This window comes from Magnolia sinica, chromosome 1, assembly GCF_029962835.1.
Source record: "Magnolia sinica isolate HGM2019 chromosome 1, MsV1, whole genome shotgun sequence".
In the NCBI taxonomy this organism is placed as follows: domain Eukaryota; kingdom Viridiplantae; phylum Streptophyta; class Magnoliopsida; order Magnoliales; family Magnoliaceae; genus Magnolia; species Magnolia sinica.
This window is the reverse complement of record NC_080573.1, coordinates 127,852,035-127,873,076: the sequence shown is the minus strand read 5'-3', so window position 1 is coordinate 127,873,076 and position 21,042 is coordinate 127,852,035. Positions and strand designations below refer to the sequence as shown.

Sequence of the window (21,042 nt, the reverse complement as noted above, 5' to 3'; positions counted from 1 at the left end):
AACTTGACCAATGAATGGCAATGAACAAATAAATGGTCAACCAATTCCTCATCCGCCATGCAGTAGAGACAGATATTGGTGATGTACATACCCCTCTTCCTTAAATTTTCAACAGTTAAGACTTTCTTCTTCCCCACTAACCAACCAAAGGCTGAAATCTTTGGAGGCACTTTGAACTTCCAGATTTTTCCCAACATTTGGGAGTTCTTCCCTGAACAGGAAGCAGCTATTGAGTGATAAAGGGATTTGACCCAGAATGAATTGGATTTGTCGCCTCTCCACAGGAGTCTGTCCTTTTGAGCTAAGACAGGGTGAATGCTGGAAATACGACTGAGGAGGTCTGCAAATTCTTCAATCTCCCAATCCTGCAAGTTTCTTCTGCAGATGATGTTCCAGGCACCAATGTCCCCCGGACAAGATTAACAATCAGCCACCATTATTATTATTATTATTATTATTTTTTGAGAGAGAGAGAGAGAGATGACAGAGATTTTATTACAAAGAGATCAGAGCAGGAAGGAATTACCAATAAACAAAGCCTCACAGTTTAGACCATCTATAGCAAGAGCATCCGCAATCTTATAAACATCTCTCCTCACATGGCCAAGCAAAATGCTTAAACTAGAGGCGATAAGGCTGATCTGATTAAATGCAAAATTAAGCTTCCTAGGCTCAGAGTTAGGCAGAAGGCCCATGAAAGAACATTCTTAGATTCACATTATATGACCACCTCCCCAGAAAATCTCCTGGAGCAAATACTGAAAGCCTCTGTAAAGGCCTTGGCCTCATACTCGACAACCTCCCCATAACTTGAGGACATCACCTGGGTTTCCCGTAAAAGAGCCAGTGAAGTTAAGTTTTCCAGACACTACCAGGCAGATATTTCCATTGATGAATAATCAACGCATGGAAAGGATTGCTATAACAGTCATCACATCTTTAAAGAAGTCAGACACAGAAATCGCTCTAAAATCAATTTTCTTTTGTTAGGCCTGACTTTCTGACACCACTTGATGAGAGAAAACTATTGATAATGTAGATCCTTTTCAAGTAGTATCCCATTCCTGCTTCTAAGGAAATCTAATGCTAAATTGAACCAGATTTCTTAGTTCTTATAATTTCAGAAAATAGATGAAATGTAGGAAATAAAGTTGCGAAGGCACCATAGTTTTCAACTATATGTAACAAGGATGCAAAAAGACTAGCGTCCTTAGCTATTTTTTATTGAAAAGGTATATCCATAAATCACATCCATCTAGAGTTCCAGTATTTGAGCATATATATACTGGACGACCCATGAAGCAATTCATATCAAACTATATGCACAATGTTCTGTCTAGAATGTCGTTATTTTTTCACGATTTAGTGGTGTATCAATGATACCTTCGCTGTTGATATCATACAGCCAGGGTCAAGAACAGGTACATATCAGTCAATATGTAGTGTGGGCTACAATTTCAAGCCCTTTCTATACTAAATACTTCCCAAATAAAATAAAGAGCAATTGTGAATTCATAGGCTTGTATTCTTCACTGGAATGCAAATTCTAAAAAATATCTTCAACCATGAACATAGAAAACACCACAGAGAAAATTCACAAGAAAAAAAAAAATCACTTACATTTATTGATAAATAACAAAAACTTATACCACTCAGTCAAATCAGAGCAAAAAATTACATCACAGAAAGTCAAAGAATCATTAACATTTTCAACAAGTTGACAACAAATATCTTAGCAGTATGAATTTTTCACTAACAACATCATTTCCCAAAAACTTTTGTGCTTGAAATATATAGCCAGGAAAGCATGATAAAATAAAATCACTTAGTAAGAATCCCAAGTTCAACCTATAAACATCTTCAATCCTCACCTACCTGGACCCTTGCAAGAGCCGTGGATGCCTCTACAGCTCTATGTTCCAGTTCTACTTGTCTTTCCATTGCAGCCTGTTTATTGGAAGAAAAGTAACCAAGCAGGAAAATAGGAAAAGAAGGGAGGGAGGGGGGAGAGGGGAATATTGAACCTAATAGCCTTAGAAAAGCACCATTTTAGTAGCATTGTGTGCTGCACGCTCTTCTTCTGCCCTGCGATCTGCAGCAGAGAGCTCTTCACGTAAAGCCTGGTAAATTAGATGTAGATGTCATCCTCATAATCACACGGTAAAGAGAACAGATATAAAATGAAGAGCTAAAACGCTTTAGATCGGAAATGTTGCTCAAAAGATCTGATAAACCTACCTGCATCATTCGTGTCTCTGTCAATTCCCGGCTTCTCATAATTGACTCCATGTTTGCCTGGTAAGAAATATGACAGTATTGTCATAAAAGCCACATATATTTAAAAACTTTCGAGCCATATTCATTGAATTAAAAAGAGTCGCTTGGGTCCAAAATAGCTGGGACAAGGCTATGATGATGGTGGCAATGACAACGATGATGATGATGATGATGCTGCTGATTTGCTCGTGTTGCTGAGTGCTCATGTTCAGTAGAAAATTTTAGTTTGTCATTGATGAGAAAAAGTGTGTATGAACTCAGAAAGAGGAATATCCACCTGTAGGGGCAGTTTACACAAGGTTCTGCCATTTCTTGTAAAGCATAAGGTTGTGGATTTACCGAGCAGATACAATGTCCATGTTGAGTGTTCAATGTGTCAATATCAGCCAATGCTACCTTTTTTTATAGAGGCATTAGTCATACCATCATTATCACAGGTCCAATAAGAAACCAGGGGTATCAACAATAACATCATTGATATGCATATATTGCACTATTGATATTATCACTGATCTATCAGTGACAAGTATGTGCTATAAATGCATAACATCAATCAATACTTGCAATATCAACAAAGCAGCAATATTGCTTTCATGAAAAATAAAATAAAAAATCCAGAAATTAAAATAAAATAAAATAAAATAAAAAGTTTTTTTTTGTTGTCTAAACTTTTTTGGGGGGTTGTGTTTCTTGTGTGCAAAACACGAATTTGGTGGAGAAATCTTGATCCGAGAGAAGATTTGTCCGGAACCCTAAAAGTGAGAAAATTTTGTTTAGATTCATTTTTTTAAACTGATCAGCAGCAAAGGAGAAATCCATATCTAATGAATGAATTTCATGCACTGATATGGATTTCAAGCAAGAATACATGTTGATTTCTTGTGTTTTGCTGCATGTATTGTGTGACATTTGAATGATAAGAACTCGTTTTGGATATAATTGCATCACTTATGGCCGACAACCATAGTTGTCTCCTGAAGTCTCCTAAACAAAGGAAAACTATTATCCATAGTTTTTTAGGGCCTGTTTGATTTCTACGTTACAACGTAAATACATTGTAAATAGCTATCATTACTTACACTTGTATTTCCTCCTCTTATCCCAAAGTTGATGTCGACAGGTTGAAAATTTTGGTGCAAAACAGAGGTGGGAAGAAATTTGGGGCGCAAGAATTGTAGGGCCCACCATGATATATAGATCATATCCATGCCGTCCATCTGTTCTGCCAGCTCATTTTAGGTCATGAGCCCAAAAATGAGGCAGATCTAAAGCTCAAATGAACCACAACAAATTAAACCATGGGAATTGAACGCCTATTGTTGATAATTGCTTTGGGGCCACAGAAATTTTAGATAAAGCTAATTTTTATGTTTTGCCTTTATCCATGTCCGTATGATCTTATGAACAGGTCGGATGACAAGTAAACATCAGTGTGGGCTCTAGGAAGATATTAACTTTCAATGGTTGAGGTCCGTTATAACCATTGTTTAATGTTCCATTTGAGTTGTGAATTTGCCTCATTTTTGGACGCAGACCCTAAAATGAGCTTGTGGAATGGATGGATGGCATGGATGTAACGTATTCATCAGGGTGGGCCCCACATTTTTGTGTGTGTAGAAATACATAAAATTCAATTAAAATTCTCACGATTTTCAAGGCGGTAATTTCTCAGAAATGGTAAAAAGTAATAATGACCCATTTACAAGGCATTTACCAGTAATTAAGAAAATCAAACAGGCCCTTAATGTTTTAAGTTCTAAGTGCATATCATGTGTGTTTTAACATCTCCTGAAGTTTCACTAAAAAAAAATTCCACCATTTTCCTAAAGTTTCCCCAATATTTCCCTCTTAAGGCAATACATTATGCAATACGTGATATTTCCCAATGTTTCTGATGACATTTCCGTGTCCCAAGGGTGTGATATATAGTGTGATACTGATACTTCCAGCACTATCCATGTCAAGGAATATATGAGAAGCACTCTAGATTGTCCAAAATATGTTACAAACCAGTCCAAGAGACGCCAATACCACTGAAGGCTAAGCCTCAATATATTGTGTAGTGCTGTGGAGTCTTCAATGAGCATATGAAACTTGCCAGGAGATGTTTCAAAACTCATATTTATCATCAAAAGTCCAATCTTTGGAAAGGCAATGGATCTATGCATATCTCTCACTTGGTTTTTGAACCTGTGCAGGTTCTGGAATCTAACACAGGCAGGATCTACATTGTATCTGAAACTTAATTCTGAAATCTGAATCAGAATTATGAAATCTGCAACCAGAAATATGCAGTCAAAAACTAGAATCATAACCTGCGCAGTTATCAGATCTAATGCCATGGTTCCTAAGATCACTTCAGTCTATCTACCTTTACTAACAATGATTGATTGTGGCCAAAAATCCCTTGCAAAATACTTGTAAAGAAGAAAGTTCAAAATAATACATCCCCAGAGGATGTCGATCTTGTCAAAAATGTCGATAATTTATCGAGCACCATTCTGTCTCTTCAATCTATAATATCTATCATTACTCCTTCCAGGCAACAAATTTAGGAGGGTAACTGACATCATTGACTAAGCAATTGCCCAGATACCATCAATTATGCAACGGTGTTCGATGGGCCAATCTGTGTAGAGATTTTCTCAGATCTGGATCTTGAGAATGCAACAAAACAATAACTACAAGATGAAGAAAGTGATAGGGTTATGAGAATGATCCCTATAACCCACTAGTCAAAACTCATGATCAGTCTCCAGCACTCTCTTCCATTATAGGCAACACATGCTATAAACTACGAAAAACTCCAAAGCTGATTTATTTTTTTTTTAATATTAAAAAATAGACTAAAAGATGTTTCCATGCATAATGATCTTAAATAAACCTTTCACAAATAAGAGAAATACCTAAGGGTCTATTTTGGTAGGAGGTCAACTTAATCCTGATTTTGGTAGGGTCCATGCCCTCCACACTGGATTCGCTATGCTAAAGCGGCACTTTCCTCCACATATATGCAATTACATAAGTTATAGCCAATGTTTAAAATATCGACGATATTGGTTGATATATCCCACGATACATCTTTTATCCCACCTGTGCAATACGAAACGGACAAGTAATGCCGACATATCCCACATGTTCGATCTGGTGCACATTTTCAATTTTCGATCCCTTTTTTTTTTGAAATTATGTTAAATCAGTGTCAAATGGTTATAAATCCATTGGTTCTTCATGTTTTGAATGAAAAATCATGGAGTTTGAGCTTTGATTTCTATATCCATTGGTTCTTCATGTTTTCCGTGTTTTTTTTCAAAATTTTCCTTCAACCAGCTATCAATTAAGACTAATTTCAAAGTGTTTAGGAGTATTTGATGAAATGATCATCACATACACTCTAATTCGAAATTTGAGTGTAGGTGGTCCAATTTGGGGAAAATTGGGGAAATTCAAAATTTCCCCAATTTCTCCCAAATTGCTTGCAATGTTGCACTCCAAACATGAAATCAAGCATGTATGAGGGCTGATCTACTAAAGTCTTTGTTAAATTTTGGAAAATAAAAATCATTTTTTAATTAAAAATTATTATTATTATTTTTTTTAATTCCTCTTCAACCCGCTATCAATTGAGACTAATTTCGAAGTATTTATGAATGTTTGATGAAATGATCATCGCATACACTCTAAATGTTATGCATTCAATTTGAATATAGTTGTATTAGTTTAGTTAGACAACACATAGCTTAGGAACCTATACAAAGGAAACCTATTATGAGCACTTTTTTTTTGAGATGTTATGATTTAAAGGTGTATATTAAGATCTTTTTTAACAATCCCTGAAGTTTCATTAAAAAATCAACCATTTTCCCAATATTTCCCTATGTTTCCCAAAAAGTACGATAAATTACCTGATACAAACGATACATCCCATGCGATAACCGACACGTATCTATATACCAAGGATGTGATACGTAACATGATATCGATATTTTGAACGCTGGTTATAGCAAAAACTTAAAATGCTGCTAATTGCAATTATGTGGAAGAAACCGCCACTTTAGTGTGGCGAATCTAATGTAGAGAGCATGAGACCCACCAAAATTGGGATTAGAATTAATCCTGATTATGCAGGATCCCTTACCAAAAGGACCCTCATATAATACTAAACATCCATTACTTTTAATCCTTCCCACTTATTTATATAAAACATTAGATATGACCAAAACTGCCAATTCCCATCACGACCACATTTGACTTTTTGTAAATTGGCCATGACTCAGCTGAGACAATATGGGAATTGTATTATCTATGGCTTGTTTGAAAGCTAACTCAATAGGCTTTCTAACAAAATCGATTTTGTGTAGTTCTTCTAATACCATTTGATGCCCAAAAAGTGGTTTACCCTTTAAAAATAAAAAATAAAAATAAAAAAAATAAAGTGACAGAAACACTAACGAAAAACTGGTTCAACTAATTCTCACTCTAATAAGTGACATGCTTAGTGTTTATCTGGTCCAAACTGGACATCAAGACGGCTGATCACTTGATCTTCTATCAATCTAGACCCTCAAAGTGGTCCAGATCTTCAAGATGGACAGTTGGAAAATTCAAGTCCTTGATCAAGACCCTTTGATGGGCAAAATATTCAATCGGACGGTGTGTGCATTCATCTGACTATATCAATCAGTTACTCCACGTAACCAAAAAAGCAAGGAGTTTTGATCAGGTACATGAAACTCCCCACTGAAGTCCTCCAAATCCTCACACAGTTGCCCTACTATTACCATAAAATACTTGAAATAGCCCCCAACTTATGATGCCTTTTGAGGTCAAAAATCAAATATGGATATTAACGGCATTCCATCTAACTGGATCGACTGATCAAATGAAAAATCCATCCACCTCCCCAACCAAAGAAATGTATAGAAAGTTTTCTCCTTGTACTGCTCGAGAAAGTGTGACCAAGGTGTTCTGTAACGGTAACAATGGCAGAAACGGCCACCATTGTTGCCTTTACGATACGGGTCGTAAAGGCTGTTACAGACCCCGTAATGGCGGTTACAGTCTCTTTTTTTTCTTTTTTTCTTTTTTTTTTTTTTTTTAAATATAAAAAATCCCGAAAAATCTGTATCTGCCCCATAATGTTGATTAAAAAGTATGGAAAACTTGTATCTGCCCCAACGGTTGTTACAGCCCCCGTAACGGCATTTACGGTCTCTCCTTTTTTCTTTTTTCTTTTTTATATAAAAATCCTGAAAAACCTGTATTTACCCCATAATGTTGATTAAAAAGTATGGAGAACTTGTATCTGCCCCATAACAGACAATTACAGAGCTGTTATGGCCTTTATAGGGACTTAACGTGCTGTTAACAGCAATTATGGGTCATTTTTTCCATAACGGCTGTTACAGCCATTATGACCCCGTAACGTGTAACAGTTGCCACCGTTACCTTTATGTAACGGCCTTTATAGCACACCATGAGTGTGACTCAATGTGTATAGTGGCAAATGGATCCATAAATCATCAACTATATTAGGATTTGAGGTGTCTTCTTTTTTCTTTCTTTTTATTCTTCCTTTTTTTCTTTCTTTTTTCTTCCTTCTTGGAAAAAGAGAAAAGAAAAGAAATATCATATACACTCATAACTCAAGTTGGGTATTTCTCAAAGAGATCAAAGGGAAATCCTTAGACATTTATTAAGTCGTCTCTGTCGTCTCTAACCTTTTTTACTCGCCTCATCTAGAATGTATTTTGCTTCATCATTCTGAGCTAGCTTTTACAACTACTGAAATGTTGTTTCCTTTTTTCTAAGATCAATTGAAAATGGTGTTTCCTTGTTTTGGTATCCCATATCCTTTTAAATCATTGGGTTTAGACATTACTCCGGTGACCTTAATTGTGTCAAAGTGGAAACAGCCAATGTTCGAGTTGTCAGTATCGCTACAAGTTTCGCTGGCCAGAGATAAAGATATAATATCGTTATCGCCGATAACCGGAAATGAGGAGAAAAATGCGAAAACATAGAGATAACGGTGAAATTTTTTAATGAAACTTCAGGACATGCCTAAATACACATATTTGCATATTTAAAAATTAAAAATTTGTAAAAAAAAAAAAATGCATAAAATAATAATTTTTCATTTAATGGGGCCCAAAAAAATATACATTTTCATAAGAAATTACTCTAATAATAACCAAAATAAATTTATCTAAGTTTCAAGTTGACCACACCATATGAAACAGTAGGAATAATGATTTCCACCATTGAAATCTTCATAGGGCCCAGTGATGTTTATTTGTCATCCAAATTGTTCATAAGATCACATGGACATGGATGAATAAAAAACAGAAATATCAGGTTGACAAAACTTTTGCGGCCCCCAAGAATTTTCAATGGTAAACATTCAATTCACACAGTTTCATGTGGTCCACCTAAGCTTTGGATATGCTTCATTTTTTGGCTTGTGCCTTAAACCATCTAATAAAATGGATGGATAGCGTGGATCAAATACGTAAATTACGGTGGGCCCACTGAGTTTACTCAGTACGCAATCCACTTCCGTTCTAGCGCAGTTGGATTGGCTGGTGTACCTCACACCAGCTATTGATGTCAGCAAGTTCCATCGGTCTAATCATGAGGTATGTGTTATATCCAAACCGTTCACCCATTTGAAGAGCTCGTCTTAAGGCTTTGGACAAAAAATAAGACAAATATAACTATCAAGTGGACCACACTGCAAAAACCAATGGGGGATTGAACGTCTACCATTGAAACCCTTTTTGGGGTCACAGAAGTTTTGGATCAATATAAAAATTATTTTTCCTCTTCATTCAAATATTTGTGTTTTTATGAACAGATTGGATGCAAAATAAACGTTACGGTGGGCTCTACAAATTGTTTAACGGTGAAAATCATTATCTCCACCGCTATATATGGTGTGGTCCATATAATCTTTGGATATGATTCATTTTGTGGATAATGCTCTAAAATGAACTCTAAAAATAGATGAACGGTGTAGATATAATAAATACATCACTGTAGGGCCAACGTAACTTTGATCTCCTTTGAACTGTTTGTACAACTCGGAGCTCGAGGAGCGTCAATGCTCGTCTTCGCACGACACGTACCTACAGCAGCTATATAGCTGGTGTGAGGTACACCAGCCAATCCGCTTCTGGTGGATCCCTAACGGTGGGACCCATTATGAAGTATGTACCTTACATATGCACCGTCCATCATATATGACAGCTTATTTTAGTGCGTGATCTGAAAAATGAACCAGATTCAAATCTTCAATGGACCACACCATAGGAAACTATGTGAATTGAACTCATATCATTAAAAACTTCTTGGTGGCCACAGAAATTTTGAATCAAACTGATATTTATTTTAACCCTTCATCCATGTCTTTTTATATTTACAAAAAGGTTTGATGACAAATAAACATCACTGTGGACCTAAGAAGTTTTCAACGGTGAAAAACATTATTCTCATTATTTCCTGTGGTGTGGTCCACTGGAGCTGTGGATATGCTTTAATTTTGGGATTTACCCCTAAAACGAACTAGAAAATGAATGGACAGCGTGGATAAATCACATACACTCACGGTGGGCCCAGAGAGTTTATTCAGTACGCTGAAGCGCACCATGCGCCCGGTCTGCTTCAGAAGTTCTGAAGCATAAAAGGGGAAAAAGAGAGAGAGAGAGAGAGAGAGAGAGAGAGAGGGGATTTTGTCTGCGAAGAGGGGATTTCGGCGAAAAGGGGAGATTTTCGACTGAGGATTTCAAAATCCTATCCCAATCTCCCAAAATCCTTGATTTTTCGCCGAAATCATGTATTTGTGACATCATCTTCCAATCGAACAAAGAAAAGGGAAATTTTCATATTTCTTTACCTCTGTCGAAGACGAGAGCTGTCGATTGCTACCCACGAGATTCTTTTCTTCCGAGTTCCGATCAACCATCAACCAGGTATTACCGAAATCAAAGGTGTTTTTTTTGGATTTTTTTCGCTTTTTACCTATTTTGTCGCAAAAAATCCAAAATTGTCGACGATATCGCCGATATTTCGTTGATAATCGAGAGAGAAACGAAAAATGGGGGTTTCGGTGTCGCTGACCAGCGACACCGATATTATCGGCGACATTATCGACATTTCGTCGACAATGCGAACACTGGAAACAGCATACCTTTTGCTATTTCTTTTTATTGAAGAATCATACAAATGGCTTATTCCCCTATGATACACTTTTGATCTCTCTTTTCTTTCCTTTTTTTCTTTTTTTTGCTTTTGGATTTGAAACTCATTCCAATGTGAGATTTTCTATATTGAAGATAAAGTTACAAAGTTGTTCCAACTTATTGACTAGGAGGCCATCACACTTCTAGTAGATAAATCCCGATCCACGAAACCTTAGATGAAGAAAGTATGCAGCAAAACGATGGCAGTATCGATAATATCGGTCAATGTATCGCATGATATCATCTACGCATCACATAGTATCACTGATACCACAATGTAACATGATATATCGGTCATTTTCTCTTCATATCAACGATATCTGTCGATGTCAACAGGAACTGAACGCATTTCTTCAAAAAACCCCTTCTAGCTCATTCATTTTCCATTTTCTTTCAATCTTCCCCCTTCTAAACAAATTCTAGATGGCTTTCGGTCTATCCGAAGAAAAACATAGATTTCAAAGCGGAATCAAGATTTTTCCGGATTTGGGGCCAATTCTCATTTGGTGAGTGCAATGTTGTTAAATGCGACCACATATTCGCATATGTGAATTCCTATATGCGATCGCATATGCTAAATGTGCAAGGATATGCGATCGCATATCTGCCAACTGTTGACACATTTTATTTTATTTTTGCAAAAAATGGAACTTTAGTAAGTAGTGTAACTTGTAATTGTAAGTTGTGTAACTATATTATTGAACGTAACTTAGTATTAGTGAAACTAAGTTGTTACTTATTGTAGTGTAATTAAGTTGTAACTTGTAACTTGTAAGTAGTATTAGTGTTATAGTGTATAAATAATAAACATTAAGATGTAACTTCAAAATTGTATTTATCCAATAAATAGCTTATTGATTGTCTTGTTACTTAACTATATTCTTGAATGTTGAATTTGATGTACTTCATTCATTTTTTTCACAAGTCACAAATTAATTTTATATATGTAAAATTACTATATTAGTTATCTATTGACTTAGGGAAGTTTCTCCCAAGTTCTTATATTTTTCTACATTTTGTTCCAATTTTTCCTCTTTTTTTTTTCATATATATATATATATATATATATATATATATATATATATATATATATATATATATATATATATATATATATATATATGTGCGACTGCATATGCAATTGTGTGATCGCATATGCGCACAGGCATATGCGATTGCACAAAACCGCATGTGGTTTGACAACATTGGGTGAGTGTTTTTGCATTTCAATCCTTTTTTATTCTGTAAATCATACAAAATCAATGTGAAAAGGTTAGAAATTCTTGATTCTTCATGTTTTGCATGAAAAATTAAGGATTTAACTTTCAATTTCCAAATTTGAAGGTAGGTGGTCCGATTTGGGGGAGATCGGGGAAAACTCAAAATTTCCTCAAATTCTCCCAAATTGGTTACAATCTTACATTTTAAATACGAAATCAAACATGTATGAGGCCTTATCTACTAATTTATTAAACTTTTACGATTTTTTGGAAAAAAAATTAATAAAAAAAATAATTAAAAGATATTTTTTCAAATTTTCACTTCAAGTAGTGGTCAATTGAGTCCAATTTCACAGTATTTAAGAGTATTTGATGAAATCTTCGATATACACTCTAATTTCGAAATCTGAGGGTAGGCGATATGATTTAGGGGAAATTGGGGGAAATTCAAAGTTTTCCCAAATTCTCTCAAATTGGTTGCAATCTTACACTCCAAAGACAAAATCAAACATCCATCAAGCCTGGTCTATTAACTCATTAAGTTTTTGTGATTTTTCGAAAAATAAATAAATAAAAATAATTAAAATATAATTTGTTTTCAAAATTTCACTTTTAACAGCAGTCAATTTAGTCCAATTTCACAGTATTTAAGAGTGTTTGATAAAATCATCATTACATACACTCTACTTTCGAATTTCGAGGATAGGTGGTCTGATTTGGGAGAAATTGGAAAAAAAATCAAAATTTTTCCCAAATTGGTTTTGTAATCATAAGGCCTATTCGGATTCATGAAAAGCATGAGAAAGGAAATAGTGTTTCTTGAGAAACCTTATTTCCAAGAAATTGTAGGAAAGGAAATATTATTTCTCTCATTTGCTTTCCAACAAGATTTTCATAGAAATTTGAAATTTATTTTCAAGTTTGTTGTTTGGCGAAATAAAAAATTTTCTTGAAATTTTTGTAGGTAGTCACTAATACGTGTCAGAGTAGCACATGTGGCACATTTGGGATGCTTAGAGATGAATAGTGGCACATGTGGCATACACAGCACACGTGAGCACTTAAAGCTTAATCGCGGCACATGTGGTACATGTGAGGTATTTGAAGTTGTACGGTGGCACATGTGGCACAAGACATGCATTGACACATTTGACATGTGGGCATTAAAGCTAAATGATAGTACTTGTGCACATTGGCACCATTCACACATGGCATATTTAGGGATTGAAGATGGACAGTGGCACATTGGCACACGTGGGGCGCTTAGCATATGTGGGGCACATGTAAGATGAATGGTGGTACATGTGGAAGAATAACACATGTAGGGTGCAAGAGAAGATGGACGGTGACACATGTGGCACATTAGCACATGTAGGGCTCTTTACACGTGGGGAACAAGAGAAGATGGATGGTGGCACATGTGGTATACTGGCACGTGTGCAGCATGACCGAAGATGGACAATGTCTCATTTGGCACATTGGCACATGTGAGGTAATTGAACATGGATAATGGCGCATTGGGGCTTACCCTTGAGAAACTCATTTTCCTTCCATCGTGGGAAAATGTGTTTCTTAGGGACTAAGGTAGGAAAATAAATTTATTATTATTCAACAAAGATAGAAAGTGGGAAATGATGCTTCCCACAATTTCCCACAAAGGAAGCCTTAACAAATAAAGGAAAGCGAGTTTCATGGGAAACACCATTTCCTTTCTCATGCTTTCCATGAATCCAAACAGGACCTTACACTCCAAACACGAAATCAAACATGTACGAGGCCCAATCTACTAATTCATATATTTTTCGAAAAAAACATATATTTTTAATTGAAAAATAATAATAAAATTATTTTTTTTAAAAAAAATTCAAAATTTCTTTTGTATTAGCTATCAATTGACTGCATATTTTTAGCATTTAAAGGTGGTTGATGATTTTTTAATAATATAATTATAAATTTATTTTAAAAGTAATTAATAAATATCAAAACCTTGCCTTTACTAACACAACGTTCTTTTGCAAGCAAAAATGTCAGGAGAAAAGAGCCGGGAGATAGCCTAATATTGGATGGAGATATAGCCGGCCCATTCCCAATAATCGATTCGGGAGTGTTTGTAATTTATGTGGTCACATGCTGAAAAGTGGAGGGGTAACCCGCTTAAAGGAACATTTAGCGAGAGGGTATCGTAACGTTGTAGACTGCCCCTAAGTGCCCATAAGATGTGAGAGTATAAATGTGGGCTTTATTGAAAAAAATGTGAGGATAAGAGACGACCGAGCTGTACGAGAGAGGGATAAGGAGATTAGGGAGTTAAGGCGGGCACCATATGCAGGTGAGGATGTAGTGGATCTCGATGAGGAAGACAGTCTTGATTACAGATGCGTAGTTGAAGAGTCCATACGAGACCAGTGGGACATGGATCAACAGAGGCAGTGAGAAGCAAGTAGGCTTAGATTTGAGGGGTCTACGCATGAGCGTGGTGAGAAGAGTGGAGCAAGATGGAGTGGGCTAGGGGGTAGCGGAGCAAAAGGGAGTTTTTTTTTTTTTTTTTTTTTTGGGGGACTGGTTTTTTAGGATAAGGGGTATGAGCCTTATCATTAGCATACAGGTACCAGATCTACATTCAGATCCGATGATGTACAAAGACACGGGTGGGATAGAAAAGAAACTAAATGAAATGTTTAGTGGAGGGGAGGTGAGGAAGAAGGTGGAGAAGTTCATAACAAAGTTTTTTTAATCTATAATCACATCTCCGCGAATGTCGCAACGAGCCCACACTTAACGAATATGACAAATGAAGTGCAATGTGGAAGAATGTGTGGTGTCACCCACACCTCATGAGATAATGGGAAAATACTTGGATGATGAGTATGCAGAGATGAAGCGTTATGTGAATGAATATCATTAGTCATGGGAGATGTATGGTTGTACCATGTTCTGTGATGGTTGGATCGGACTAACAAGGATGTCAGTTATAAATTTAATGGCCTACTGCAAGGGACGGATAGTGTTTCTAAAATCCACAAATGCCAGTAATTAGATTAAAAATCCAAATTACATATACAAACTGATGCATAATGTCATGAAAAATGTTGGAAGGAAGAACATCGTGTAGTTTGTTACAGACAATGGGAGTGCATTTGCGAGGGGTGAAATGATATAACAAAGAAGTACAATATGTATTAGACCTAGGGGTGTACATTAAGTCGATCCGAGTCAAGCTGGCCTCGGCTTGACTCGGCTCGGCCACTAGCTGACCTCAGCTCGGTCATCAAGCCTGACTGGCTAGCTCGGCTCGACTCGGTTCGGTCAGCAGTTCGAGCCAAGTTCAAGCCAAGATCGAGCCGAGTTCGCCATTGCAGCATTTTCACAAACATCTTGATAGCATCTTCAAAATCTCACTGTATTTGAGACAGCAGCAATGGTTTTATAGGTATTTTATCAAACACCTTCTAAGCAACATAAAAATCAAGAAAAAAAGGGTGTTGGTTTCATATACATACCTTCCTTGCCACCAGCCATACTTCTTTGAGTCATTTCATCAAACACTTGGTGAGCAACATCAATATCAAAGTAACCGAGTCACCGAACTGGTTCAATTCAAGCTGGGTTCGATCCGAGTCGAGTCGAGCTGGGGCCAGCTCGAATTCATTTACAAGCTCAAAAAATCAACTCAACTCAGCTCGAACTCAGCTTCGAACCGAGTCAAATCGAGCTTTTTCGAGTCGAGTCGAGCTAGCTTGGTTTGAGTACACCCCTAATTAGACCCCTTGCGCAGCCGATTGCAAATATCCCATGTTGGAGGTGATCGGAGATAGACCTTCAGTGAAGGTCGTTATTACTGATGTCGGTGCATCATAGCCTTTTAGATAAAACAACACATGGTTGCCATCAGAGATGCGAGTGAGATGTGGTGGGGATATAGTATGTCCCGGGGCAATGCAGATCGTCACAAATTATATCGCCATAAATAGCATCCTCAAACACAGGCAGGGACTACGAGAGCTTTTCAGCCCTAGGGAATATGCAAATTGGAGTCATAGTAGGAAAAGAGTATCTTGGAGAATTGAGGAACTTATGTTGAACAACGCATTCTCGGAGCACATGCGCAATGTGGTGGCTATTCTCGAGCCTACGTATGTAATGTTGAGGACGGTCGATAATGAGACATCCATCGATGGGATCGTTGTATGCGTTTATACAGTAGATGAAAGATGTCATCCAAGCTAAAGCACCCGAGGCATATAAATGGGTGCATACAATAATCGACGATCGTTTGAAAAAAGACTCTTTCTTACCAACTTCATCAGGCAGGTAAGTAGTAATATGATTAATTTTTTTTCTTTTACATGCTTCAATACTTTGCTAGTTCTTTGCATAGCATGTATAGGAGCTATTTTATTGTACCGATGTGTAAATATTTGCATCATGTTAGGTTTAAGCATACTTCCCGAATCCCAAGTACCAATACAGCCAGAAAGTCTACGAAGATAATACATTGAAGAACGTTGTACATGATGTGTATATTAAGTTATTCCCCCACTCTTCGGAGAAACGCGCCTTTGGTAATGAGGTAAGTATGTTCTGCACTAAGTTATTCCACCCCTTACCTTCTCTCTAGCTTCATCTTAACCAGTTCATACTTACCCTTATTGTTAAATGCCATCAACAGATTATCAGATTCCGCGATACTGTTGGGATATTCAGATGTGAGGCCGCGGTGAGGTCAAGGACTCAAATGATGGCATGTGAGTTGTTGCATTAGTTACCTCTTAGAGCTTAAAGTTAGTTTTCATATTATTTTAGTAAATGTGAAACTAATGAAAAAGTTATCTATTTCACAGGTGAATGGTGGGCCATGTAGGGGAGTGATTGTAAGTTTTTACAGTGGTTGGTTGTCCGTGTGCTCGCACAAGCGGTGTCCTCCTCACCTTATGAAAGGAATTGGAGCACATTCTCCCTCATTCATACAAATAAGCGCAACGGATTGGGGTACGAGAGGCTTCAGAAGCTAGTGTATTGCCACTGCAACGTGAAGCTATAAGAGAAGCTGCTTAGCATAGAAGAAAGAAGAAAGGCGCAAGAGTGCCCATTTTACCTGATGACGATCAGACAACATGCATATGCTAAAGAGGATGAGGACGACACACTTTATGAGTGGGTTACGTCAGATGACTTAGATACTTCCGATGGGCGACCATAACCGCATGTAGCGGCAGAAGCAAAATCACGAGGGATTGATGTTGACGCACATGTGGAGTAGGCTAGATCTCCTTATGAAGCTTTCGACTCATTGACGAGGAGTACAAAGGGCAACCTATGGCAGTCACTATCACACGAGTCACGTGGTGGCGAGACCTTATCCAACAATGAGACCGAAACAGAGAGCGATGCGGGTGATGGGTTTGGTGATGAGGATGATGACAATGATGGTGAAGGTGATGGTGACTCAAGCGATAGTAGCAACGACGATGCCAGTGACAGCGATAGTGCGGCTCAGTTTGGTAGTCTCAGAGGCCTCTTTGCCTTTCACTGAGGTGAAGAATTTTGATCATACCACACAGGACCCTGACTATGGTTCTCGTCTAAAAGAATCACAACCCCATCTTATCTACATAAGACATACAAGCATCAAAGGCTACATGAGAAAAACAGACCCAGAAGTTTTCAGGCTAGTGCAGATTGGAGAGAGCTAAATGTAGGAGTCTGACAAATTAGATTGATGTAGAGAACTCAAATTGATAATGTGAGGATAAGAAACCTGCAATGATGAAAGATTTCCTTCAGAGACAGCAGCCTGCTTCTTCAGTGCATCCAATGAACTGACAAGAGCCTCAATTTCTGAATTTTTCACTGCCAAAGTGTCGGCCATATCTGATTCAACTTTGATAACTGCAGTTTTGGAAATGGACAAGTCTTGTTGTAGCTGCTTTATACGAGCCTCATATGAATTACTCCGTTCTCTCTGTTATCATTGCAGTTTTAAGTAGTAAATGAGACCGTTGTTTAAACACCTTGATATGCTTATCTGACATAGGAATAATACAATTCACCTCGGCAACAAGAAGTTCCTCCAACTGTGCATTTTCAGATTTGTATTCTTGAAGGCGTGATGAAAGTCCAGCACAAACCTGCAAATGATTAGAACCAGAATTATTAAGTATGCCGAAGTTACAGAAGCTGACACATAATGATAAAATACGTGGCATATCACTTTTCTTTTTTTCTTTTTCTTTTTTTTTTTTCTTTTTTTGAATGGTATAGCATATTCTAAAACTGTAAAAAACATAATATCTGGTAAGGAACCCTTTCTTTTTTCTTCCTGTTGAACAGGTTAAAAATCCCACTATAGTCGTGGTAGTGTGTGTGTGTGTATGCATATTTCAAATAGGATTCTTGTAGAAAAATCCAATAGAGTTACTGCATCTGTGTGTGTGCGTGTGTAGAGAGAGAGAGAGAGAGAGAGAGAGAGAGAGAGAGAGAGAGATTTTCTCCTAGGAAACAGTTCTCATGAGAACCCTTTGAGAACTCATCTCACATGATGTGTGCACAAAATCTGAACCATCCACTAGATGATTCACCTCATGAAACCCCTAGTGCCCAAAAGCCAGCCTGATTCAAAAATCAAGTGGGCCATAGCAACATGGGAAGGAATTTTAAGATTAGAGTTCAACTAGATCAATGCAAGTTCTTGATGAATTTTAAGATCTAATATTGAACAATAGTCATTAAAAAAATAATAATAATAATAATAATAAATTTAAAAATAATAATAATAATAATAATAATACCTACGCAAAAATCCATCTACACCACTTTGGTTGGGGTTTGGATGATTCATACATGTTACAGGCGTGAATACAGTCAGCAGACTTGTGCTGGCTATATTGTAGTTCTGTTAGAAACAATTTTCCACTCATCCAAGCATAGATACCATATGCCACAGCTTCAAGCATTTAAACAATTAATATATCACATCCACCGGAGATTCGTTGCCGGTGGGTTACATGCAAATCAGTCACATGCACGAAGCACTAGCAGACTGAGAAAACTATAGTTCTACATAATGAGCATGGATAAAAGCTTGAAATTGAGAATAAATAAATATTGATAAATATCATCTGTTCCAGGTTACTGGAATGACTTCAAATCTTACCCTCGCTAACCTTGCCTCTTTTGATTGACCAGTAGAAATTGCACTTTTGAGCAGACCCTGAGCCTGCCAAACAGCTAAAGGGACTAAGTCAATGATATAAACCAATAAAACGAACAAAATGGAAAGATATGTAAAGTGAGATAGGGTGTTTTTAAAAATAGAACATAATTACCTCATCAAGTTGGTCTAGCATTCTCATGGGAGACGTATCAGTTTTATGCTCCTCTAGCTTCTTCAGATTTGGAGGAGGTTCTTGCAAGGCCTCCACATCTTTCCCTTTTAGATCTCCATGACTGTGGGTTTCTATTTCTACCATTCTGGATTCAGATCTCTCTGGGTCAATTTTCAGTGAAAAATCCTCATCTGCCAACTCGACTTTTGGGTCACCATCAGAAGGAATTGGATGATGTCCATTGACAGACTTGACTAAGTTTGCTGATGGTGAAGAAGAGGACCTTTCAGGCCTGTCATTGGTCTTCTCAATGGCAACATCACCATTTATAGAGGTAGTGACAGCTTCATCATCATTGTCAGTAGCTGAGACTTCCATTGGAATATCAGCTTCATGTTTGCTGACCTCATTCGGAAGAGTCTCAGACAAAGACAGGCTTGACACTGCTGTATCTTTATTGACATCAGATGGGGGGTCTGTGCTTGCTTGGGCTAAGTTACTGGGCATGGCCCCGGCATTTTCAGAGGGGGGATCCACATTTTTATCAGCTGTCACATTTGATGCTGATGCTTGAGTGCTAGTTTGCCCTCGTTCAGTATCGCTTGTTTTTGGAGGTTCAGTACTGGGTCTCGAGTGATCCTGTAAAAGAAATACACCTGACATTGTGAGATCAATACTGCAGTTCAAGCTGCTGCACAAAATGCATACGCGTATTCAATACAAAAGAAATGGATGTGCTGGTCAAAGACCTTTGATTTTGTCTTCCTGGCTTGAACTTCTTCCCCATTGGATGCTAATTGGTTGCCAAAAGAAAAGAAAAGAAAAAGTCAGCAGCACACTCAGTGGTCACCCACACCCCAACCACCACACCCCCACACCCCCACCCCCCCCCCCCGTTTCATCTTACCAGCATGGAGAATTGGAACTGAAGTGATGCTTGGAGTTAAATACCTGGTGGTGGCTGTGAGTCCTGTTGCTCATCTGCCAACTCACTGACAACAAGCTTTGCTCTTCGATCAACAACTTCCAGTAAATCTGGTCACAGCCAATAAATAATTTTAGGTTCTTGAAATAAGCATCTTGTCCAAATTGTATCTCACATTTAGGGTGTATTTTGATGCTCAGTCAAACTGGAGTGCATTTATTGGTTTAATAAATGTAAGACTTATCTGCCTTATCAATTATTAGAAATTATTAAGTAAATCATGAATGCCTTTCTTATTGGGTAAATCATGTCTATAGGATTGTATTAAAGATCTTGATGAAAACTTACAACAGCTTGCCAAACAAGGGCTAAGAGAAACAAAGAAGTCATGATTTTTTTTATATTAACACAGACTCTAGAAGGCTCGAACTTGAAAATTCAGGTTTTTGTTGAAATTTGAGCATAGGTTTGTGCTATTAAAAACCAGGAATGTTGATGTCTCCAACTTCATGGGGGATTTGTTGGTCCCCAACTTCATGGGGATGTTAACACCTAGAAGTGTCCACAAAGCTTTAAATTTGCATGTGAGACAATTGACCATCGAGCCTGACTGTCCATTAATTTGGTTCCACTACGGGCAAACCATGTTGTAAATACAACGATCGGGTGATCCTAACACTTTTGAGTGTTAGCCATTTTGTTATAGCTGTCCATTTTTTTATGAGAGATATGGGTGGTTAGCATCATCTAACCAAAGTGCTTCTTCGGAATCATAACTATCGGAAGATGTTTCACAATGATTATTTGACCCTTTTTCTGTACTTGATCTTGACTGTCCAATTTTCATGCTATTGAATCATTGATTGCATGGTTAGGATCATCGATCTGGACAATCCCTTCATTCAGTAATTGGTACTGCTAGGGGCAGGTCATGGTGAACAAATGACACTAATCGGATGATCCCAACCTATTGAATGTTGACCATTTTATTATAACATTCCATTTTCTGAGCCATAGATTGGATGGTTAGCATCATCCAACCAACGTGCTTCTTT

At 37.4% G+C, this 21,042-nt stretch overlaps 1 protein-coding gene and 1 long non-coding RNA gene across 2 annotated transcripts in view; one reads left to right on the top strand and one right to left on the bottom strand.

The window, feature by feature from the left end:
* The window catches only part of LOC131258083 (golgin candidate 1-like), a 52,227-nt gene that overhangs the window by 28,606 nt on the left and 2,579 nt on the right, over positions 1-21,042 (bottom strand). The window contains exons 2-10 of the mRNA XM_058259142.1: positions 20,014-20,097; positions 19,812-19,855; positions 19,063-19,701; positions 18,891-18,953; positions 17,788-17,865; positions 17,496-17,699; positions 2,239-2,295; positions 2,046-2,120; positions 1,876-1,947 (exon numbers count right to left, since the gene is read on the bottom strand). Coding sequence (XP_058115125.1) covers positions 1,876-1,947; positions 2,046-2,120; positions 2,239-2,295; positions 17,496-17,699; positions 17,788-17,865; positions 18,891-18,953; positions 19,063-19,701; positions 19,812-19,855; positions 20,014-20,097 — 1,316 coding nt within the window. The remainder of the gene's footprint in view (positions 1-1,875; positions 1,948-2,045; positions 2,121-2,238; positions 2,296-17,495; positions 17,700-17,787; positions 17,866-18,890; positions 18,954-19,062; positions 19,702-19,811; positions 19,856-20,013; positions 20,098-21,042) is intronic.
* Positions 15,743-16,718, top strand: LOC131258088 (uncharacterized). The gene is made up of 4 exons (XR_009177865.1): positions 15,743-16,048; positions 16,170-16,307; positions 16,407-16,482; positions 16,579-16,718. It is a non-coding gene; the product is annotated as an uncharacterized LOC131258088 (long non-coding RNA).